The sequence below is a fragment of the Emydura macquarii genome, unplaced genomic scaffold (assembly GCF_026122565.2).
Source record: "Emydura macquarii macquarii isolate MOO-44397 ecotype Brisbane River unplaced genomic scaffold, CSIRO-AGI_Emac_v2 contig_1043, whole genome shotgun sequence".
Classification (NCBI taxonomy): Eukaryota; Metazoa; Chordata; order Testudines; family Chelidae; genus Emydura; species Emydura macquarii.
Window position 1 is genome coordinate 219,404 of NW_027131180.1, and position 24,860 is coordinate 244,263.

General features: G+C 43.8%; 1 protein-coding gene across 3 annotated transcripts in view; it reads right to left on the reverse strand.

Moving 5' to 3' along the window:
• MAP3K15 (mitogen-activated protein kinase kinase kinase 15) overlaps positions 1 to 17,984 on the reverse strand; it is a 169,596-nt gene extending 151,612 nt beyond the window's left edge. Inside the window, exon 1 of one of the 3 annotated variants that reach the window (XM_067544996.1) lies at positions 17,089 to 17,443. In XM_067544996.1, coding sequence (XP_067401097.1) covers positions 17,089 to 17,413 — 325 coding nt within the window. In that variant the 5' untranslated portion in view covers positions 17,414 to 17,443. Of the gene's footprint in view, positions 1 to 17,088 lie in introns of all 3 variants that reach the window. The other 2 variants (XM_067544997.1, XM_067544998.1) reach the window with 2 other exon arrangements.
• Positions 17,985 to 24,860: the final 6,876 nt, after the last annotated feature.

Here is a 24,860-nt window from a genome sequence, read left to right on the forward strand (position 1 = left end):
CAGGTTTCGGATCAAGCTCTACGGGCCGTGGCTGGTGCACCTCCATACTCAACCCCGCCCACGCAGTCGGTACGGGGGAGTGTGAGCGCTCCGCGTGCTGGCGCCTTTTCTTCTTCAGCACCGGGGATGGTCTGCATCGAGTGGACCCCGGTGCCGGCGGAGCGCTCTGCACTGAGGAGATGCTCGGTGCCAAGGTGGAATGTGGTGGCTCAGAAGCCCGTGAGAGCACCGCTTCCATCAAGATAGAAAGAGAGGGACATCAGGCAGAAGTCTGAGTCCTAGGCTTGAAGGCTTTTCAGATTTTACACTTCTCCCTCTGATGCTGCTCTCCCAGGCACTTGAGGCAGCGATCGTGAGGGTCACTAACTGAAAAAGGCTTGCCGCAAGTGGCGCAAGGCTTAAAGCCAGATGAGCCGGGCATGGCCCAGCCCTAAGGCCCTAAGGGTTTCTATTCAACTGCTAACTATTCTATTAACACTACTTAACACTATTTAACACTTAACTACTAAACTAACAATAACGAAGTTCTACAAGGGGAAGCTACTTGTGAGGAGCAAGAGATGTTCCAGTAACCATCACGGGCGGAAATAAGGAACTGAGGGGCCGTAGGGTTGGCGGTGCCTCATATACCGCGGCATGAGCGCGGTAGTCCAGGGGGCGCCTGAGCCGACCCTAAGGGGTCTGCTAAGGGGAAAAAAGTTCCGGGAACCCATGCACGGTGGTGTGCACTCACCTATATTGGAATGGATATGAGCAATCACTCGAAGTAGAACATTGGGTAATTATCTGAACAAGATTTCTCAAACTTTTGAGCGCTATACCTGTCACTAGCAGCAGCTAAATTATAATTGTGTGAGCTTAGCCATGCTTTGGTTAACAGAGGTACTAGGGAAACAGAAATATATTGCTGCACAGAATCTGAACCTTCCCTCATATAATTTGATGTAAAAATAAGGGACAAATAAGACAGATCCTAGTGAATACGGTTCAAAACGGCTTCAAATCAACCTTAGATTTTACCTATAATTTATACCTTTTCTTCAGAGGTATGCCTGAAATTGTTCCACAGGCTTACAGCTGTATGTATTATGCCAACTTAGTTGAATGTACTGTGTCACAAGCTCTTTAACAAGTTTCTCCATTTGAAAAGCAGGAATAATACTTATTTAACTCAAATTTGGTATTGTTTATGAGGCACTTTGTTTTTTCATTTTCAGTGTATCATATGGGTAGAACTATATCATGACAAAGCAAGGCATGAAACTAATTATTATGGTTTCATCCTTAAACTCATCAATTTTGTAGGAGGAGGAAAAGTCAATATTTAGTTTTGAAATTCTTTCATCTTTTAATTTTGAAATGTGCAAACATTTTAGCTACAGGACTCGAGTCTTATTTCAGACACATTAGCATACACCATATCTGTAAAACTCTGACTTTATTGTTGATCAGAATTTCAGTAATTGCCTCAAATCCACCATTTGTTGATATACTTTTAGAATGAAGTGACTGCAATATGTTCTTTGTCCATTTCACAAAAGGTTTTGGACCATATAGGCTAGTTTATGAAGGGTTTATGGGATTCAAGAATGTCAGCAAAGGAAAGAACTGTTGCAGTAATTCTCAGTGAGCATGACTTCAATTACTTTAAGAGTGTTGGGAGGGAAAAAAAAGTCATGGAAACTTATGGAGACCTTGCAGCAATGCCAAGGAACTCTCCAGATGAGAGCATATGAAAAAATGCCACATGTTGTATATGTTCTACTATTCTCAGATTCTGAAGTTGGCGTTCTGATTTTGTTCATAAAGATACATCAAGAAAAGTGGTATTCCCCCCCCCCCCTTCGATTTTCCTGTATAATGGCTTCATTTTCAAGCACTACATAATTTTAAAGAAGTTTTTCTAAATGCAATTAACATGAAGCTCACCAAGTTTCTCAGATATGACCTTGGAAAGGAAACATGTGGATATCACTGCCTGTTCTGATGTTGAACAAAAATGTTGTTTACTGGTTAGATAATTTTTGTGGAAGGTCATTCCTTCTTAACTGCTTAAAATTGATTCAAACAAAAGCACTATTTTACACTGGAACATTTTGTGCTGCACTTTCCATGCATAAAACCATACTTGGAGTGGTTAAGAACCTTTCCAGCCTTTTGAGGTTTTGAATACCCATTACATGAGCACTCAAAAGCAATGGTAACCCTCTGCTTTAGTTGCATTTTCAATTGATATTGTTTTTGACTGAGATGACAGGGTCAACTTTTCTACAACCTGAGTCCACAAAATGAGGGGGGTGGGGGGAGATTCTTCTTTAAATAGGTTAAATTGAAACTCCTTTCCCATCTGTTACAAAATTATACCGAATACAAGAAAACTATAGAAACTAGTTCCATGCCCTGCTATTATCCCCATTTTGCAGTTGGATAAATGTTTCTCCCCCTCCTCCATATTTCTGATGAATTGGCAAAACTGTTCTACGGACTGCAATCCAAGTATTGCCAACCTCAAGCATTCAAAAATCATGACATTAGCTTAAAACCCATGAGATTTTTTTAAAAAATAAATAAATAATACACTTTTGGGCTCTTTTAATTAGTTTTCTGGTTTCTGAGCATTTAGGGTAGACTTTGATCAATTTTTCAAGCTTTTCTTTACAACTCTGAGGGCAAGTCACATGACTCCAGAAGCTGGGGCTTTAAGAAAAACACCAAATACTGAGAAATGTTAAAATTATGAAAGTTGACGACACTAAAATTATCTTGTATCATCATCAGACACTGGCCACAGACATTTTTGGCAGTTTACCTCTAAGAGCTCCATCTGACACCCCTGAAAATTGAAATGCAATAAAACAGAACGTGAAGTTGGATTTTCAAGGTCTTATGGTCGAACTATTATATCTCAAACAGGAATATTCAAAATAATCTACAAAATATAATGTAAAGTATGTATCTGCAAAAGTAAAGGACCTAAAAGCATAAGTGAAGTGCTCTCTTTAATTCACTGATCAGACAAGCATAATGCAGACAGTCAAAATTGTGTGTCTCACTCTGATGAAGTGTTCACCTCCACATACTGAGAAAGGGTTCATATGGGCAGGAAAGGATGAATACAGGCCAGAGAGGCCAATTAACCTGCCTGTTTGCACTGGAGCGTTGGCCAGGCCCAATTAGAAATAAAGCACAGCTGGGGCACAGTAAGGCTTGTTGCCATAAAGAGTTGCATGAGCCCAGATGAAAGGAGGAGATCCAGAGGAAAAGATGTAGCGAGGTCTCTCTCTCTGTGAAGCAACCTGAAAGAAGGCTGAGAAGCAGAGCAGACAAGTGACTCCAGGGGTAACCTGGGAGTCTGAGTCAAGGCACGGGCCCTGAGGAGCTGTAGCCTGCCTAAGTGAGAGGAGGAGTGTGCCAGCCCCCGGATCCTAGGGTTAATTGAGGCACAGGAAGCCTGTGGCTAGACAGGAGGTCAGTATGGAGCAGCAGAGGCATACCTGCAACAAGCTGGCTGAGTCCAGCTGGGCTGGAGGTTTGATATGTCTATCTTTTGAACTTTGGTAAAGGACTCTGCAGCTTTGGAAGAGGTAGGACTCTACAAAAGGAATGTGGCTGGAGGGCCAACATACTCCGATGGCCAGAGTAGGCCAAAAGAACTTTGTGGAAACTGAGGTAGAAGGTGCTGCATCACCACAGCCAGCCACAAAAGGGTGTGCTGGGGCAGCAACTTTGCCACACCAGCCTATCAGTAACAACCAAGAGGTATAACAATGAACTTTCACAGGGAAGGTAGAAGACCTCAACTTTGCAGATGACATCAACCTGAAGTCGCACAGCCACAGAGCTATGCAAGTTAAAACAACACACCTGTGCACTGTTAGTGGGGCTGAAAACCTACACAGACAAAACTAAAACCATGAGAATCAACAAAAGAAGAAACACCAATAATGCTTTCTGGGACTGACATAGAAGAGACCTGACACTTCACATATTTTGGCAGCATCATAAGAAAAACATGTGGAACTGACAAAGACATGACACCCAGAATAGCAAAAGCTAGATATGCCTTTGCAACTCAAAAGCTGATCTGGAGAAACAGAAACCTTGCCCTTCAAACTAAACATAAAATACTTAACACCATTGTAAAGGCTGCCTTACTATATGGCACTGAAACCTGAAGACTTATCAAGACCATACTATCTACACTCCAAGTTTTTATAAACTGTGGTCTTAGAGAAATCCTTAACACCAGATGGCTAGAAGAAAAAAAAAGTCACAAATGGAGATCTTTGATGGACAACAAACAGATAGGACAGGAAATTACGGAATGAAGATGACTAGGACAACCATGGAGAAAGAAAAGAACAAGACAGGTATTGGCCTGGAATCCTCAGTGCAAGAGGTGAATGCATAGACCCAGAATAAGTTGGAAATGCACCACAGAAGCAGAACTGAAAGCTACAAAATGACATGGGAAAAAGCTAAGACTGTAGCGAAAGATGAAAGGCTGTGGTAATGGCCCTACATTCCGCATGAAATAAAGAGGCATAAATTAAGTAAATCATCCATAACTAGCACAATCTCTTCTTCTATGATGTGCTTCAGAACAAGTGCACACACACATATATAATGCTTACTTGATGGAAGAAAAAATATAATCAAGCTAATGCATCCCAGCCCACTGATGTCAAGAGGCCACAATAGCTGATCTTCAAACCAAAGACAGCCCAGGGTATAACTGGTCTTCTAATGTGCCTATTAATTTCACAAAGAATGGGATAAAAGAATAAAGATCATATAATGCACTTTCTTTAGTAGGACTTGAGTTCAAGTCTTACATATGCAAGGTTACAATTCTAATTAGAAACATGGAGTCCTAAGGGCTCGTCAATGTTACTTAAATCAAATGCAGAGGTGTCAGTTACCCGGCCATTTGATATATTTGTTTATGTTCTGATTACAGACTTCAAATATGTCAAAAGCTCTTATAAAGAGGATCAATTGTTGTCCATGTCCACGGAAAGTAGGACAAGAAGTACTGGACTTAATCTGCAGCAAGGGAGATTTAGGTTAAATATTAGGAAAAAATTTCTAACTATAAAGATAGTTAAACTCTGAAATAGAATTCCAAGGAAGGTTCTCAAGAACAGGTGGGACATACACCTGTCAGAGATGGTTTTGGCTCTCCTGCCGACATAGCACTATCCACACCCTTTATGTGTTTTTTTCATACCCCATAGTGATGTAAGTTATACCAATGTCAGTGGTAGTGTAGACACAGCCTTAGTCGCTGAGCCACAGACCATAATTGAAAAATGGGATTTGGCCTTCTGCAAAGCATGAGTTTGACACCCTGAGTCTTAGGCACATACCCACATTTGTTCTCCTGTTCCTCTGGTTTATAAAAAGGGAAGGGAAAAAATAAAATCAAGTATTCCATCAACTCTACAAAGTAAATAAACCATTTTTTAAAAATAAACTGTTTTCCTCTAACCTCTTTCAGCTGCAGAAATGTTACTGTACTTGCAACTGTAACAGGCCACAAAATTTTCAGACAGGAACATGATCTGCATTTCTGCCCCTTTGAAATGCTAATCTGAAATCTCTGAAGAACAAATATCTCTCTGCATCTAAGCAGACAATGCCTGTGTTAACACACATTCCTGGTGGATCTTATATTATAGTGTAGACCATGAATCTGAGCGTCTGGGTCTAGAATTTGACACTTTGACCAAAGATATTTATGAGTGGATGTAGCCCAAGTGCTTACACAAGAGAAAAATAAGTGATGGTATGATCCAATTTCTTCATCCAAACAGTAGCAGAGAGAAGTGTGGGTCGGGAATATTTACCCACATAATCCTCCATTCAGTCTCAACAATATTAGAGATACAGAGACAAGATGGGTGAGGTAATACCTTTTATTGGACCTCCTTCTGTTGGTGAGACAAGCTTTCGAGTTCCTCTTCTTCAGCTCGAAAGCTTGTCTCTCCCACCAACAGAAGTGGGTCTAATAAAAGATATTACCTGGCCCACCTTGTCTCTCTAATATCCTGGGATTGACATGTTACATCAATACTCCATACAATATTAGCAATAGTTTCATGTACATCACATTCTGCTCCCCCAGATCCATGGGTAGACCTCCTATGGGTTTCATTTCCCTGGCAGAGGTGGGGAGGCAGGATGCTGCCCAGCACTCCATCTGGGACAGGAATTGATTTCTTTTTTGCCCACATGCATCAGGCTGACCAGAGGTTGCTGACAGCCCTTCTAATGGAGACATACTCCATTTTTCAGGGTTTCATGGCAATGATCTGAGGGTAGAATCAGGTCTTTCCTCTAAAATGGATTGTTGTTAGAAGTATTCTTTGGTATCCCAGTAATGCTTTCCAATCCTCTCCAGGCTTAACTTAGCAGCCACGCTTATGTCATCGAATGCACATTCAGAAACATTTACAACCCTTTAGTCACATATCTAGAACCATAGGGTTAGAAGGCACTGCAAGAGTCATCTAGTCTAACCCCCTACCAAGATGTAGGATTTGTTAGGTCTAAACCATCAAAGACAGAAGGCTATCCAGCCTCCTTTTGAAAACCTCCAGTGAGGGAGCTTCCACAACCTCCCTAGGAAGTCTGTTCCATTGTCCTACTGTTCTTAGTCAGGAAGTTTTTCCTGAGATTTAATCTAAATCTGCTATGCTGCAGTTTGAACTCATTGCCTCTTTCCTCAAAGGAAGACATCTTGAAAATGTACTCTGATAAAGAAATCTTCAAAATATTTTTCATTTTAATATTTTGTAGATGTACACATTCACATTCAAAAACACAAAGATTTTGTTCCTTCAATCTATAAATATTATAGGCTAGATCCTCAGCTGGTTCACTTCAATGGAGCTATCCTGTTTCAAGGCTATATATACTGCTCTGCATACACGCATACAAATTATTTTCAAAATATTAAATTAATATGATATTTAAAGTAATTCTAGTGTTATTTTCTGACTCTTATCTGTTATGAATTTTACTTTTAAAGGTCCATTTTAGGGATTTTTCTGCCCATTAATTCTATCCCATTCATTTTCGGGCTTAACATAAGCTGATGGCCTGGTTTTTATTTCAAAGTTCTACAGTAAAATTGAAGTTTAATTAAATGAAATATTTATTCCAGTTTTTAAAACAAGATATATTTTAGATTAAATTTACTTACCACAAATACACCACTGACTGGCACAAAACCTATCCAGAACCAGAGCCTTGATCTAACAACTTGGATAAGGGCTCATTAAACAATAAGCATCCATCTTGACTGGGAAATGGCAACAGGGAAAGGAACAGAGTGCTGAGATAACTCAAGGAGTGATGGGAAGTAAGAAAGTAGTAGTAGGATACTGGAGTCTTTCTCCATAATGAAATCAAGGTACACTTTTATCTGCTTCCACCATCTTCAGAACTTAGTGATTAACTCTTTGATCCTGGCAGATGGTCCATGTTGTGGATCCTTAGATCTACACAAAGGCTCACTGAAAGTTAATTAATTCCACATAATCTTACTTCTGTTTAATTACACTCAGGTCCAAATCCTGTTCCTCTCCTCCTACATTTGATATTAGAGAAGATATTACATGGGACATGTATGAGTTAAGCTGCAAATAATATCTTGCAGGTTGCACACTGGAGATACACAGGGTTAGTACATGAAAACTAGATATTTGCTTTAGTCATTTTTCACAGATGGAAAGTGGCAAGATTACCTGCTCCAATGGCTGCCGAGTAAACATACATATTCATTTGATCTAGTGGAAACATATGCCTATTTATTAGAAAATTCTGCACCCTGTAAATCTGATGCCACCTGATCTCATTAGAATAAAGCACATTTACAACTCCTCATTAAAATGGATGTGTGAAAGAGACCAAGATATATACATGACAATATATGGGAGATGCATCATACCAGGTTTTTTGGTTATTTTTTTTAACTTGACTCACGCTTCTGATATAAGATATATGACATTAGTACATAAAGTAATTTTGGTGACAAGACATTTAGATTTAAAAATTAAAATCTCAAGCTGTTGGGACAGGTGGAGAAGAAAAGAGAGTAAGGGAGGAAAATGAGGTCCTATTGAAATAGAAAAACCAACCCAGCATTAGTAACAAGAGCAATGATAATCTCACCAGCTCAGGAAAGAACCAGTGCCACACCAGAGTCCATTTCAGGCTGTGAAGATAGGCTGCAGCATGTGCTTGGCGATGGATAAGATGCTTTTACCTCAATTGCTGAAATGTGTCCAGGGGCACATGGAGACCAAATGGAAGGTCCCAATCTTGGTACAGTCCAAATTAAGTGGCAAATGCTGTTATATCCCAGGACTCTGAGGCCAAGGGTTTCTGCCAATATCCTTTGGTGAGGTCCAAGGTGGTTCTATATACAGCCTTTCCTAACATATCCAACATCTCACCTACCCAAACCATGGAAAATGCATCGAATTCAACACCACATTCTTCTTTCTAAAAGCAGTACAGAACCAGAAACTCTTATCCAGTTTTGGGACCAGCAAAGTCAGGCTGCACCACTTTCGATAGGACTCTATTACCCATAACTGGAGCTGAATCTAGTTGTTCCTGTAAATAACAGGAATACTAGTTCATATTATGGGTTGTGATGCCTTGCTCATGCCCGGCCTCTTATAAGAGGTCCAAAATATTCCAGGGCTGTCTCTCTTATAGTAACTCAAATGGCAAGAAATCCAGGGAGGACTGTTGGATCTCTTAGACTGTAAACAATAAGTATGGTAGCATCCTAACCCAATTTCAGAATTTGGTAGTCACAGTTTTTTGCAGTGTTCCCTTTGGTGTCTGTTAAAGTGCTCTATTAGCTAATCTATCTGTTGGTTATACACACGTTCTTACCTATCATGAATTAAGGACGGACTATACCGCCTGGATTAGTGGGGCCACGAATGCAGTGCTCCAATCTGTTAAAATCACCATCAGGATTCCTAATCAGGAAAATATGCTAAATAATTCATTAACTATCACCAGTGCTGATGCCAAGGAAAATGGCACAGCTTCCAGATATCAAGTGTCATAACCCACGAATGCTAGAATAAACTGGCAACTACTCAACCTTGTCTCTAGGGGTTCCACTAGGTCCACCCCTCAATCCTTGGAGCACCTACCAGCAAGAGAAGGACCACAATGAGTCTTATGGGCAGGCCTAAGTACTACCAACTGACACTCAAGGCAGGAAATGCAATAGTCCTTTAACTCTTGGTAGATTCCTGGCCAAAAGAATTAGGCTAGCACCCTCTTTGAGACTTCTCTACTCCTAAATGGCCTCACATCGGCTCATCATGGACTAGATTCAGTACCTATCTCTGGTACAGTTTGTGAACAAGGAGCTGAGTTCAGCATGCTCCCCTCTGGGTATCCCAGACAACCCTTACTAGGATGTCCCACTCAAACTCAACCTGGGTGTACTGTAAATCCTGGACAGGGTCAACCAGTACCCATTCACCCTCGCCAGTCATCTACAGAGCCAACGGAACACTACATCATCCTTCTGGCTTTGAATAAAATCAGACCCACTAGGTATGTTCTCAGCACGTACCTCAGAATGGAAATCACTGCAAAGCAGGGTGGATTGATTTAAATCAAGGTAATTTAAATCATTGATTTAAACCAAAAGAAAATCATTGATTTAAATCAAGTTTCCCACTGATGCTTCTTCATATATTTCTTAAACAATGGTGCAAATCTGATCACTAAACCATGTTAATTTACAACTCAATACAACATTTTACAACATCTAGGAGGGTATACTTTGTGTAATTTTTTAGATAACTTGATTTCGTGTAAAGGGTTCCCTGTTGGGGACGGGACCAGTGGCTCTCCCTCGCTGTCAATCTCCGAGGGAAGCCACACCTCCCGGCGCCTGCCCCCTGTGGGGAGTCCACAAACTTAGGCAGGGCAGGTGTAATAATGGGAACAGTGTCTAACCCTCCATAGAGGAGGGCAATATTCTGTGGCCCAGCTCTTGAAACAGCCTTCCACCCTCAGCAGGGCAAGGCAATAGTCCAAGGCCCAGCCCTCAGACAGGGTGGGCAGGCAATGGGGGGAAAACAGTCTCTAGCCTACCGAGGGGCGAGCAAGCAGTCCCAAAGCCTTGGCCCTTAGGCAGGGCGGGGCAGACAGCGGGGAACAGGCTCTGGCCCTCAGCAGGCAAGTACCCCTAGGTCAGAGTAGGAAGGGAGAGGGGGAGAGGGGACGCAGGCCCACCCATCTCCACTGCGTCCCAGCCCAGGGCCCTGGCAGTGATGGGGTGTCCCATCACTGGGTCAGTGGGGCTCCAGCCGAAACATGCTGCCTTAGGACAAGCGCAAGCTCAGCTGGACTGTAGTCAGCTCCCCTGGGCTACTTCCTTCCACCCTCTCCCTAGAGTATCTGGTCCCTTCAGTTGCACCCCAGTTCCTCCAGGTACTCGGCCTCGTTGCTCAATGGCAGGTCCAGGAACTCTTTGGAATTGTCTGCGGAGGGCAGCTCCTCCAGGTCGCAGGATTCTGGGGTCTCCTCCAGCTCACCGAGCTCCGGAAGCTCCTCCAGGTCCTCTGGGCCCCTGGCAGTGGGCAGCTCTGGCAGCTTCTCCTCCAGGTAACGGTCGGGCGCAAGTTCAGGCCCTGGCACCAAGGGAGAGACATCCTTGTCCCTTGGCTGCCTTCCCCTGACTGAGCGATAAGGCCTGCCTTTTATACTTCCTGACCCGCCTCCCTGCTTCCGGTCAGGTGTTGCTGTACTCCCAGGCTCTGCCCCCAGAGGGGGTTTTGGCCCTCCCTCGCCGTCAATCTCTGAGGGAGGCCACACCTCCTGGCTACAATACTCATTACCTGTGTCAAGCTGCAGATGCAGCAGCAGTACATTAGGAATGGTAAGAATTAAATCACAAACAGAATAGCACTTATATTTTATTACACTAAACCTTAAATATGTCACATTTGCAATTGCAGCAGTCTCCTGAGTTGCCGGCTGATGGCTATCAAACTTTTTTTTTTTTTTAATTTTCAAATTTTATTAATTCTGACAGAGAAGTCATCACAACACTAAATTTACGCTGTCCTTAAAACTTCTACAACTAGCTCTCATCTTCCCCACTCCCACTGCCATTTTTATTCATAGACAAACAGAAATATGAGTTTTCCTGCTTGTTCAACTCCCAGTCAATTTCTTAGCTTTGAGTGAATAATACCAAACAATGAAAATATTCTCTCTGTGCCTGCAGAGGAAGCTACTGCTGTGAAAAGTTGGCTTAGCAATTGAAGAAACTCCATTTCAAGGTGCCCTGCTAATGATTTCCACCAATTCAGGGGAGTGACTTTGTTCAAAACATCATCAGTAAACACATACTGTTTAAATGGTTTTGCTCAAGCCCTGAAATTTATTATGACTGGCATAATTGAAGAGTGATTTTGAGATGCTCATGCCATAGCAGCATCATCTTCTTCAGAAGTTAGGCATCTACCTTTTATATCTGAGGTTGAGAATGTTCGCAAGAAAATGAGGTGGAGTTAGTGCTTGATCCATTCGATTCTTTATTGCCTGCAGTTTAACTTTCTGGTGAGGTATTTCTTTCTTCAATATCTCTTGAAGTACCTTCCAAATTTCGACAGCATCAGCAACAATTTCTCTGAAGTTTGTTTAAGGCTACGGATATAGGCTTCAGTATACTGAGCATATCCTCTCCATTCCTCTTTAATACAATGTTAGATACTTTGGATGAGATACTTCCATCTATTTTATCACGGTTTTCTTCACAAAGCTTTATGAGAATAAGCCAGATCTTAGTAAATTGTTCAAAACATTCACCCACAGAATTCCATCAAACATCTTGAGGGAGAATTAGTTTGGATCCTCCTGCTCTCTTCAGTGAAGCTGGAGCAAAATGGTTGTTATGGAAGTATTTTACGACTTCAACAACATTTTCTTTTATTCCTGGAGAAGACATACTTAAGTCTTTGGCTAAAAGAGGCATTAAATGGGCACTGCAGCCATATGTTATAAAGGAGCATCCTTCCATTTCTACTTCTAAGTATCTTCTCATCTTTGCCACGTTTGCAGCATTGTCTGTGACAAAACTGCACACGACAGTTGAATTTCTGTTCACAGTTTATTACAGCTGTCATTGCCAGTTCTTTCAAACATTCTGTTGTGAGGGCATTTCCCGATGTATCTATTGTTTCTGAAAGATATGCAACCCCATCTTCTGCTGTCACACAGGCACATATTACTGGATCATTGTGTACCTTGCTCCACCCCTCAAGTCTTAAACTGGCAAACTTCCCCTCAGTAATCCTTGCACACTGTTCTAGTTCCTTCTCATACACTGTATCTAGCAACCTTCCACCAATGTCTGCTCTACCAGATGGAGTGTAGCCTGGTCCTAAGGACTCAATCATGTCAATGATGTGTTAATTGTTAACAATGCGAAAAGGAGAATTTGTGGCATAAATGAACCGAGCAATTTTTTCACCTATGGTGTCTTGTTAGTATTTGCTGGTCCTTACTACAAACCCACCCACGGTGGTGGTTTTACTGGATGATTGAAATCTTTTGCTTGATACTGATGCTTTGTTGTCTGACATATGTTTAGTTGTAGCACTGCTGCTAAAAGTACCAACGGATGACTCTGAAGTTGTTGCAGATAGACAGTCACATTCAAAGTCCCTTATGCTAAAATGGGATCCGGAAACAAAATTCAAAATGATTTTGAATAGTCATTCTTCTCACTCTATTATTCAGTTAATCATTTACATTTTTTTCAGTAAGGATGCAGAGCCAAATCCAAATTACCAAAAAAGCTAAGACTGACTGCACTTAATTTTGGAGTAAGCCCCATAGAACTCACTGGCACTTCTGTTTTTTGAGAAAACAAGTATAGGATGGGGTTCCCTTGGGAAAGCTGAGTTATACTGAAGTAAAATAGGGAATAGACTTATGGTATCACCATTATGCTCTGTGGCCATGATGTTCCAAAATAAGGGGCATGTATTTTGTAATATAAAATAAGAAAATGACACCCAGTGGCAAGTGGCAACTCTAGATTTCTCCTACTGCAGCTTTCTGTACCATACACTTGGATGATAGATTCTAAACCTAGTTAACTAATTCAACAAGGCATAAGGATTAGCTAAGCTAAACTTTTTTTTTTTCTAGCAACATCCAACATAGCAAACAGCTTGGGAATTTACTTGTTAAATCACACTTATACTAAAAGACAGAGAGAGAGTCTTGAAGAATGATGCATTGCAAAGTGAATTATTTAAATTACTAACCAGTTGATCAAAATTGTTCTTCAGACATATCCACATCTTCATCCATATCATTTTCTCCCAATAAGCAGTTTTCATTATGATGTTTCATTCTTGCAACTAGGCCCTGCATCTCCTTCTTGCACCGCTTACACTTGACATGTTTTCTTTTTACACAGGGAAGAAATTTCTTCAAAATATTCCCAGATACGGTCTCTCTTACACCCAGAAGTCATGACAGTTTTTCTGTGGCAAAAGTGTGGGGGAATATAGCAAGTTGTGTGTATATTGAATAATGTCTTCCCTTTTTCCTTCCAATCCACTGTTCCTTTCTACTCTGCCTCCGTCCTTTGTCTCTCTGTCTTTAAGACAGTGTCTTAACTAACTCCTCTGCCTTGCTTGGCCCAGCTCCATCACCACATAAGCACAGAACAACAACAATCCTATCCAGCTTGTGTCTTTCTTTGCACATGTGACTTTAGTTTGCTGAGAAACAGAAACTAGAACTAAAACAAAAACTGAAAGCTGAGAACTTTCAAGCTGATGGCTAGCCTGGACAGACTAGAGCCATTAATTTTGGTTTCTAACATTTATTAATAAGATAACAGACAGAACAGAATGACATGACATACAGACAATAGACATGATTACAGATTCTCTGCACACACACCCTTTAACAGAGGATATGGAGTAAATATTTCTAAAATATGTCTTTATTTTGTAGTTAGGGCAGTGTGAAGGTTGAACTGTAACTCTCAAAAGGGTGAAAAAAGAAAAAAGGAAGGAGGGGAAAAGATAAAATGGGCAGAATTAGGAAGCTGTTTCATGTTTTGTACATTTCATAATCAATATATTTTAAACTAGATTTGGAAATTACAAATAATCAAGAGAAATCTTTCCAAATGTTGTAACTGGCCCTATTGCCCTGTGACCTGAGGATTACTCTTTCATATGGCTCAGCATTTGAGAGGACCATGCTGCTCTACACCATAATGTAAGAGGTCCTTCCAACACCCAAGGAAAATTCCCCCCCCCCCCCCTCCGCACCTTTCAGAAAATTCTCTACCTTCTCTTTGTGCATCATTGCTTTTTCTACATGTTATTTTGAAAACTAATATTTGATAGTTCATACACATCACTACATCTTTTATTTAGAATAAAAAATATGAGATAGGAGATACAGTATCAGTTTGCAATTCTTCAACTCCTGAGGCATACTGTCATGAAAACAAAGATAACAAAAATAAACTGAGTGGGTATATATGAATTGAGGAAAACACAACAGTTATTAGAATTTAAATCAGGCTAGAAAAATGGAGGTGGTACAGGCCTACTCGCACCCCACTGACATGGTGGCCCACTGAATTCAGACCATTAATGAAATAGGATGCCATGAATCTGCCCTGATAAAGAACAGTAGAACTGACTACTTCCAACTGGAGTATCTGCAGCATTCGATTGGAACCAGAAGGATTGGGGCTCTCAGAAGTGGAAGATGTAAAGCAAAAGAAAATGAAAGGTACATTTAAAGCAATATATTAAATAAAATAACTCTACAAGAATTGTTTCTAAATCATGGTCCTGGATTCATGAATTCAACAACTGCCAAGTGTGCTCTTGAAAATGCAAATCCACTTGTGCTCCTCTAATGTCCAGTCTTTCTTGCTTTCATCCCACTTCAGTGCTTAATTTGTACCAAGGCTTGCCGGGGCTGAGACCTGGCACCTCAAGGCTTGGCAGTTCATAGCCCCGGCACCTCCGGGCTTGCTGTATCAGTTATGAATGTAAAAAAAAAGTGCTTGACCCCAGCACCTCTTTAATTACAAATTAAGCACTGCCCCACCTCGAGAGAAAGAAGGCACTCTGGGAGACTGTTTCCAGAGTGACAACAGGCTTTTCAATACAGCATTTTTAAAACTTTTTGTTTTTAAAGTAAAATTCAGTTTCTTTGAGTTAGACTGATGGTCCTAGAAACTGAAGAAGGCTAAATCAGATTATTGTATTTAATATTTTAAGACAATACGACTAGGGTTTAAAAAAGAGCCTAAAGAAAGGGAGTTAGATGCCCAAATCCCCTGAATTTCAATGAAGCTCAGATGCCTAACTCCCTTAGATGACTTAAAGACAAGAGGTTTTATGTCCCATTCCCAAATCCTAGAGGGAGTGGTAGATACGCTGGAGGGTAGGGATAGGACACTGTGTGACCTAGACAAATTGGAGAACTGGGCCAAAAGAAATCTGATGAGGTTCAACAAGGTCACGTGCAGAGTTCTCCACTTCGGACTGGAGAATCCCATGCACTGCTACAGACTGGGGACTGGCGAAGCAGCAGTTCTGCAGAAAAGGACCTGGGGGTTACAGTGGACAAGAAGCTGGATATGAGTCAACAGTGTGCCCTTATTGCCAAGAAGGCTAACAGCATATTGGGCTGCATTAGTAGGAGCATTGCCAGCAGACTGAGGGAAGTGATTATTCCCCTCTATTCAGCATTAGTGAGGCCACATTTGGAGTACTGTGTCCAGTTTTAGGCCCCCATTACAGAAAGGATGCGGACAAATTGGAGAGAGTCCAGCGGAGGGCAACAAAAATGATTAGGGGGCTGGAGTACATGACTTATGTGGAAACCAAGCTTATTTAGTCTAGAAGAGAAAACTGGGGGAAAATTTGATAGTGGCCTTCAACTACCTAAAGGGGGGTTCCAGGGAGGATGGAGCGAGGCAGTTCTTAGTGGTGACAGATGACAGAACAAGGAGCAATGGTCTCAAGTTGCAGTGGGGGGAGGCGTAGGTTGGATATTGGGAAAAATGTTTTCATTAGGAGGGTGGTGAAGCACTGGAATGGGTTACCTAGGGAGGTAGTGGGGTCTCCATCTTAGAGGTTTTTAAGGCCCAGCTTGACAAAGCCCTGGCTGGGATGATTTAGTTGGGGTTGGTCCTGCTTTGAGCAGGAGGTTGAACTAGATGACCTCCTCTAACCTTCTACGATTCTATGATTCATTTAAAGGAATGCAAGGTGATCACCATTTTATACTGCCCGTATGGTTCCCAGAAAGATGAAGACTGGGCAGAGAGGAGTCTGAATCAAAACCCTGGAGCCAAACATCCCAATCTCCAACATCAGAGGCGAGGTGGACAAAATCCAGACCTAGGGTCTGTGCTAGGCATAAGCAAACTAAGCAATTGCTTAAGACCCCAAGCAGGTCAAGGGGGTGGAGGAAATCTGATTAAGAACAGCCATACTGGGTCAGACCAATGGTCCATGTAGCCCAGTATCCAGTCTTCGGATAGCGGCCGATGCCAGGTGCTTCAGAGGAAATGAACAGAAGAGGCTTCCCCTGTCACCAACCCTCCATTGTCCATTCCCAGTTTCTGGCAGTGGGAGGCTAGGGACACCGAGGCAGCAAGGGGCTGCATCCCTGCCCATCTTGCCTAATAGCCATTGCTGGACCTATTGATTCCCACCGCCATCCCCCACCCCAAAATACCATGCATCTTATGCCAGGTGTTTCTAACACGTGTCTGAGTACGTGCTGGGTCGGGCTGTATTTTGGTTTGTGGAAATAACGCAGTTAGTGGGGGGAGTGTGTCTACAATATTCCCAATGAGCGCTAGCCCCGCCTCTGCCCGGCGTCGCCCCAGCACAGCCAGCAGCTGGAGCCCGGCTCTCCCGGTCCCGTGCAGCAGCCGCCAGCCACCCCTTGCCTGACCCCACCACACCAGTTCCTTCCCACTCAGAGCTCGGCACCGGGGGTGGGACCGGCAGCCGGCCGCCCCTCTCCGCTCACCTGCGTCGTAGAAGGCGTCCAGCACCGCCGTCTCCCCGTAGTCCAGCTCCCCGAAGTTGACCGTGGTGAGCTGGGCTCCCTGGGCCTCGCAGGCTCGCACCAGGCACTGCAGCGCCCCGGCCTCCGGGCTCCGCGTCCCGACGCCGGCTTTCGGGCTGTCGTTCTGCACATACACAGCCCGCAGGGAGCGCTGCCGCGGGGCGGCCGAGCTACCTTCCCCTCCTGCCCCGGCCGCCGCCGCCTCGGCTCCGGGCTGCTCCGAGTCCTCGCCCAGGGCCGGCTGCTGCTGCTGCCGCGGCTCCGCCGCGCCCCCGCTGTGCTCCATGGCGCCCGCCCGCTGCCCCGCGCTGCATGGGACAGCCGGGGGTGGGGAGGGGGGGCTCGCGCGCCTCTCGCCCTGGCGGGCGCTGGCAACCCGGGGCGCTGCGGGAGGGTGCGAGGGGCGCGTGCTCCCGGGCCAGTCCCAGCCCAGCGGCGGTGCAAGAGCTGGGCAAACTTCCCTGCGGAGCAGCCAGGCGGGGAGCCGCGGCCACGCGCCGGTGACGGTGCAAAGCTGGGCTGCGGGCGGCAGCTCCCTGGGGCTCAGCGGAGCGGAGCGCCCCTCGGCCGGGCGGGGCGGGATGGACCCGGACCCGGACTCAGAGCCCCGTCACCGTCCCCAGCCCGGCGGAACCGGCTGGCACCGGGCAGGCTCGGCGCCGCCCGCTGGTTGGAAGCCGCTGCCCGCGCTTGGGACAGAGACAGTCCGCGCCGCTCCCTGAGTCCTTCCCGGCTCCCCGCCCTGCTGCTGACAGCTGCTGCTCGCCGGGCTGGGCGGAGTCGGGGCGGAGGAAGGGGACTGACAGCGCGGGAGGGTCAAACCGCTGGGGGGCAGGAGAGGGGCCCGGGGGCAACCAGGGCGGAGCCGCGGTTGAGAACTGGGGTCCCTGCGAGCGCTGACAGACAGGTCCCGCTTTGTCTGGGCTGCTGCTCTGCCTGCACCCCACTGACTGCCCCACCGCCAGCCTTCCCCTGGGAGCGGGGTTTCGCTGTCACTCCCTGCAGTTATTCACTTCTGTCAGCGTAACTTCGATTACTCGGAGCACTGCAGCGTTTCCCTTCCTTCCCCTGGTGCAGAGGGGGGGTCACTGCGCCAGTTCACCGATACTTTAACAGCAAATAATCACTGGGAATATTAATAGTTGGTAATAGCTTCAGCTACTGCACAGCTGCCTGTGTCCCCGCCCCTGTGTGCACTGCAACAGGCCGGTTTTATTCTACATTTTTGGTTTTTCTTTTTTTTAAAATACACAAGTTTCTACCAACTGCATCTGAGGAAGTGAGCTGAGTCTCAGGAAAGCTTATGCCTGCTGAACTAAAATTTGTTAGTCTTTAAAGTGCTACAGAACTCAGCTTGTTTTTGCTGTATACAGACTAACACACTACCCTTCTGAAAGTTTCTTATTGAGGATCATGTGACCTTAAAGGCTGGCTGACTTCCTGGTTTGGTGGCAAAACTTCTTGTTTCCTTTGATTCACCCATGGGCATTGCCTTTGTCAAGTTTTTTTGTTTGTTTTTTGCCACTCTATCCAGCACCCTAGTACTTTCACACTTGTGTGTAGAACTTGGTTCCTAAATATTCACCACAGGTCAGATTTTTTAAGGATGAAAGCACCTAAATGCTTTTTTAAAATCCCACTAGTTGCCTAAATACCTTTAAAAATCTGGCCCAAAGGACCACTAGTGTTTTGAATGAAATCCTTCTGAAAGGCAATCTCCTACTGTACAATTTTACTAAATATAGGTATACATCCCTGAGATAGATTGACCACAAGAAATGTTAAAAAATCATGAGATTTACTCCCAAAAGTCATGAAATTAAAAGAAAAATACATTTGGGTTCTTTTAATTTGCCTTTTTGTTTCTGAGCCTTTGGGGCATACTAGCTTCATGCTTTTGAGGTTACCTCTCCCAAAGAATCCATATACCTAAAATGGTCGTACATTCCTATAACATTCAATACCATTTTGGACTTCCAGTAACTTGCTTCCCTTTGTCATTGAAAACTTATTAATAATCCTTATTTCTGTAATGCCTCATCCTTCAAACATTGAAGTGCACACTTTATTCTTCTATTGCTTCATTTGTTGCTTACATAAATGTTGATTTTTTTCTACTTAATTGTTTATGCTTCTAGCTGCATATTTTAATTTCATAGCCTTTTATGTATGCTTCACATTTTGCTATGATACATTTCAGCCATGTTCTGACAGGTTTACTGTTATGTTTTGCCAAAATCAAGGATTTTTGTTAGGATGAATGATCCTGTTACTCCTTTGAATTGGTTACCTTTGGAGAAACTAAAGTGCCTTATCGCAATTATGCTTTCACATGGACTTAGCTAATGTATGTTAGCTGTCCCACCATAAAAACACACATTTTCTTAACACTAAGGACACAGACTATAATGCTGTCTCAAATGTTAAAATAACCATTATTATTATTCAGAACTTTATAACTCTGATACTAATTGTGTGGCTAACACTGCTCCTTCACCATCTGGGTGGGTGTCATAGAAAACCAGTTAAAGCATTTTAAACTAAAGGAATTAACAGAGGCTTCCCCCCACCCTCCACTTCCCTTAGTCCCTTCCCTTATTAAAGGCATGTCTACATGATGGGACACTAAAGGTGTGAAGTTACAGTTTATACATTACAGTACAGCACAGCACCTTAAGCCCCCATTTGGACATTCTCATTCAGAAGTAAAATGACCTTACTTTTGACAATGTCAGTCAGGACAACTATTGGAGACTGTAGGAGTCCTTCCCTCGCACAGTATTAATCAGCAGGCCTCTGACCTGTGTTTAAAATTTTGATGCACCATTTGATTTTTTTTAAGTCCAAAGAAGAGCACAGTAATAGAGCTCTCATAGACATGTAGGACTGAAAGGGACCCAACTAAGTATTATCTAGACTAGACCATCCCTCATAGGTGTTTGTCCAACCTGTTCTTAAAGAACTGCTAATGACAGAGATTCCACAACCTTCCTAGGTAATTGGTTCCAGTGCTTCACTACCCTGACAGTTAGTAAGTTTTGCCTAAGGTCTAATCTAAATCGCCCTTGCTGCAATTTAAGTTAATTACTTCTTGGCCTGTCCTCAGTGGATAAGGAGAACAATTTATCACTTTCCTCTTTAAAACAACCTTTTATGTACTTGAAGATTATCATCATGTCCTTTTCCTCAGATGTCTCCCTTCCAGATTAAACAAACCCAAATTTTTCAGTCTTTCCTTGTATGGCATGTTTTCTAGACCTTTAATCAATTTTGTTGCTCCCCTCTGGACTTTCTCCCAAATTTCAACATCTTTCCCAAAGTGCCTGGCCCAGAACTGGTCACAGTACCCCAGGTGAGGCCTTATCAATACCTAGTAGAGTGGAAGAATTACTTCTTGTGTCTTGCTTACAACATTCTTGCTAATACATAACAGAATTTTTTTTTTTTGCAACAGTATTACATTGTTGACATATTTAGTTTGTGATTCACTGTAGCCTCCAGCTCCTTTCCTGCATTATTGCTTTCTAAGCACTCAGTTCCCATTTTGTATTTGTGCACTTGATTATTCCTTCCTATGTGTAGTATTTTGCATGTGTCCTTATTGAATTTCATCCTGTCTATTTCAAATCACTTCTCCAGTTTGTCAAGAGTATTTTGAAGTCTAATCCTGTCCTCAAAAGCACTTGCAAGACCTCCCATCTTGGTGTCATCTGCACATTTTATAAGCATACTCTCCACTCCATTATCCAAGTCATTAAGGAAAATATTGAATAGTACCAGACCCAGGACTGACCTCTGAAGAACCCCACTAAATATGTCCTCCCAGTTTGACAGCAAACCATTTGTAACTACTTTTTGAGACCAGTCGTGCCCCCAACTTACAGTACTTTTATCCAGACCACATTTCTCTAATTTGCTTATGAGCATGTCATGTGGGACTGTGTCAACAGCCTTACTAAAATCAAGATACACCCTATCTGCTGCTTCTCCCTTGTTCACTAGGCCAATAACCCTGTCAAGGAAGGCAATTAGGTTGGTTTTGCATGATTTGTTCTTGACAAAGCCATGCTGGCTATTCCTTAGAGCCCAATTATCCTTTACGTGTTTACAAATTAATTGTTTAATAATTCGTTTCAGCATCTTTCCAGGTATCAAAATTATGCTGACTGGTCTACAATGCCAGTATCCCACCTAAGCCTCAGAATATTTCACAAACCAGGTGCTGTTTGCAACAGGTGGGGGGTGCAGGAGGCTCTGAGGGGTGCCCCTCAGCACCTCCTTCCTGCCCCCGTGTGTTGTGAAGGGCTGGCCCAACCCCTCTCCCCAGGCTGGGGGGGTTGAGGCTGCCCCATCCAAGCCAGCACCAGGCTGTGGGGCTGCTGCTGCAGTTGGAGAGGAGGGCGCCACATTCCTGGTAAGTGGGGGGGGGGCGGCAGAGCCAGGCCTACACTCGCACCCACTCCGCACCTAATGCTCTCCCCCCCCCCCCCCCACGCAGGTACAGACTCCCCTCTCCGGGGCATCTGGGGGGGTGCCCTGCACAGCTTGTGCCCTGTGCTGGGGGCTGAGAGGCTTGGTGGGGGGTGCAAATGTGGGCTTGGCCCTTGGGTGCCAGAGACCCTCTGTACGCCACTGCTGCTAGGTAGCATACTGGGAAGGTAGCATTTTGTCAGGTGACACGGGCAGCATGAGGTAACATGCCAAGTGTTCAGCTCCCCCAGCTCTCACCATCCCGCTCCTGCAGGGGTGGAACTAATCAGACGTTGGGTTTCTTCCGACCTGAAGGCGCAGGAAAAACCCAGGATGCAGTTGTCTCTCCAGCTGGAGTTATCTGTTGTGAGCCAAGCAGCAGCGCTTCTTCCCTGCAGGCCTGTACAAAACTCAGCCCAGCCCACTCTGTGTATTTGGCTTTGCAAAGGGAACTTAGGCCCTGCAAACGCTTCCCTGGGCACAGGGGAAGCCAAGTCCACACTTGCTAAAGTGGGTGTTTGAGGAAGAGCGATTGGGGGAAGGAAAGGGGTGAGGGAGCTTTGAAGAGGGACAGAGAGGTGAAAGCAGCTGGGCTGAGCCCTAGACCCTGCCCTCGCTCACTGGAGCCTGCTGAAGTGATAATGCCTAGCACAGCAGACAGACCAGAAGCCTGAGATCTTTTCCTCTCGGATTGCAACCCCCTCAGCCCTTGATAAATTCTGAGAGCTCCAGTAAAGGAAGAAATTAGTGCAACTTTAAAATTCCCATTCCCGTATAGATCTGAGCTCATTCATTTTGAAAAGATGATCGCTTATATCATTAAAACTACAGTATTTTCCTCCAGACAGAACCACTTGAGCAGGTGATTAACATTTCATTTAGGAGATTAGTTTGGTCTTACACTAAATATCCTAGCCTAGTTCAGCCACTTTCCTTGCTGCTATGTGGGGGCAGCCACCCAAATTTTAATGTGCACACAGCTAAATATTCTAAGAATATTTTTACCTGTTCAACTGCTCAGCTTCAATATAATATGTAAGCTGGGGGAGGATAGTATTGTTAGTAATGAAAAGTTAAATACACATTAGTAAATTTAACTAAACAGGCAAAGCTGGGAGTACAAAAAGAGGGATTAATTCTAGACAGTGACTCTATAGATGTCCCCCAATAATATAATATTCTATTCTATTCTATTGAACCTTTGATAATGTTACAAGGTGTCTAATTTGTCTTGGTGTGCTGTGCTACAAGCAAACTGACCTGGTGGGTTTTATTTAGCATAAGCTTTGCCTGCCTTGTTTTGGGCTGGCTAGAGTATTTACATTATCTGATGGGGTTTAAGTGTATCTGTGTCAGTTTTCTATTTATTCAATTTAAGATGTCACCAGGCTAAACTGAACTGACTTCAGTTTTAAAAAAGTTGTTCCAATCCAAACACCATCTAGTTGGCAAAGAACTAGGCAACTTTGTACTGGACAGATTGTATTTCTGAAAGTTGGATCCCTCATCTGATTGCCATGTAAAGTTAAAAATGTAGCATTCTGGTATAACTTTTAAAAACCAAAACTGTACTGTTCATTATGTCTGCTTTCTTGCATTATTAGTTACCTACAAACAGATTTTGTTTAGTAATGGTATAGCAGGAGTTGATTTGATAAGGCAAGGAAGAGTCTTATCACTAGATATAAGTGATCTTTAACATGCCATCAATTCACTTTCACCATTGAGTCCCAGACCACTAAGTGACTACAACTGACTTTGATGCTGGGGAAATCTTACTCTACATGGGGAAAGCAGCTCCAAGGGACAACCACTGAAGGACTACATAAGCATTTCATCTTAATTAACCCTAAGGCTTGTGTATGCAGTTTTTGTAGCTAAATTTACTAATTTGGTTGTAAATCAGATTAAGTTGATGCAACCCCCTAATATGAACATGATTATACAAATATAAAGTGATATAAATCATACAATGTAGGGCTGGAAAGGACCTCAAGAGCTGATCTAGTGCAGCCCCCCTGCACTAAGGCAGGACCAAGTATTGCCTAGACCTCAGCCAATCCCTGCAGCCCCCTCCCAAATTATGAATTAATTGGGATATGCCACATAATTTGCTGGCAAAGCATATTTTGGGGACATATGACTTATAGAATCATAGAGTTGGAAGAGACCTCAGGAGGTCATCTAGTCCAACCCCCTGCTCAAAGCAGGACTAACCTCAGCTATATCATCCCAGCCAGGGCTTTGTCAAGCCGCAGCTTAAAAACCTCCAAAGATGGAGATTCCATCACCTCCCTAGGTAACCCATTCCAGTGCTTCACCACTCTCCCAGTGAAAAACTTTTTCCTAATGTCCAACCTAGGCCTCCCCCACTGCAACTTGAGATGGTTGCTCCTTGTTCTGTCATCTACCACCACTGAGAACAGCCTAGCTCCATTCTCCCTGGAACCCCCTTTCAGGTAAAGACGGCTATCAAATCCCCCCTCATTCTTCTCTTCTGCAGACTAAACAAGCCTAGTTCCCTTAGCCTCTCCTCATAAGTCTTGTACTCCAGCCCCCTAATCATTTTTGTTGCCCTCCGCTGGACTCTCTCCAACTTCTCCACAACCTTTTTGTAGTGGGGGGCCCAAAACTGGACACAATACTCCAAATGCGGCCTCACCAATGCCGAATAGAGGGGAATAATCACTTCCCGCGATCTGCTGGCAATGCTCCTATTAATGCAGCCCAATATGCTATTAGCCTTCTTGGCAACCAGGGCACACTGCTGACTCATATCCAGCTTCTTATCCACTGTTACCCCCAGGTCCTTTTCTGCAGAACTGCTGCCTAGCTCATCGGTCCCCAGTCTGTAACTGTGTATGGGATTCTTCCATCCTAAATGCAGGACTCTACACTTGTCCTTGTTGAACCTCATCAGATTTCTTTTGGCCCAATCCTCCAGTTTGTTTAGGTCCTTCTGTATCCTATCCCTACCTTCCAGGGTATCTACCACTCCCCCTAGCTTAGTGTCATCTGCAAACTTGCTGGGGGTGCAATCTACCCCATCCTCCAGATCATCAGTGAAGATGTTGAACAAAACCGGCCCCAGGACCGACCCCTGGGGCACTCCGCTTGTGACCGGCTGCCAGCTAGACATGGAGCCATTGATCACTACTCGTTGAGCCCTATGCTCTAGCCAGTTCTCGATCCATTTTATAGTCCATTCATCCAACCCATACTTCTTTAACTTGCTGATAAGAATACTGTGAGAGACCGTATCA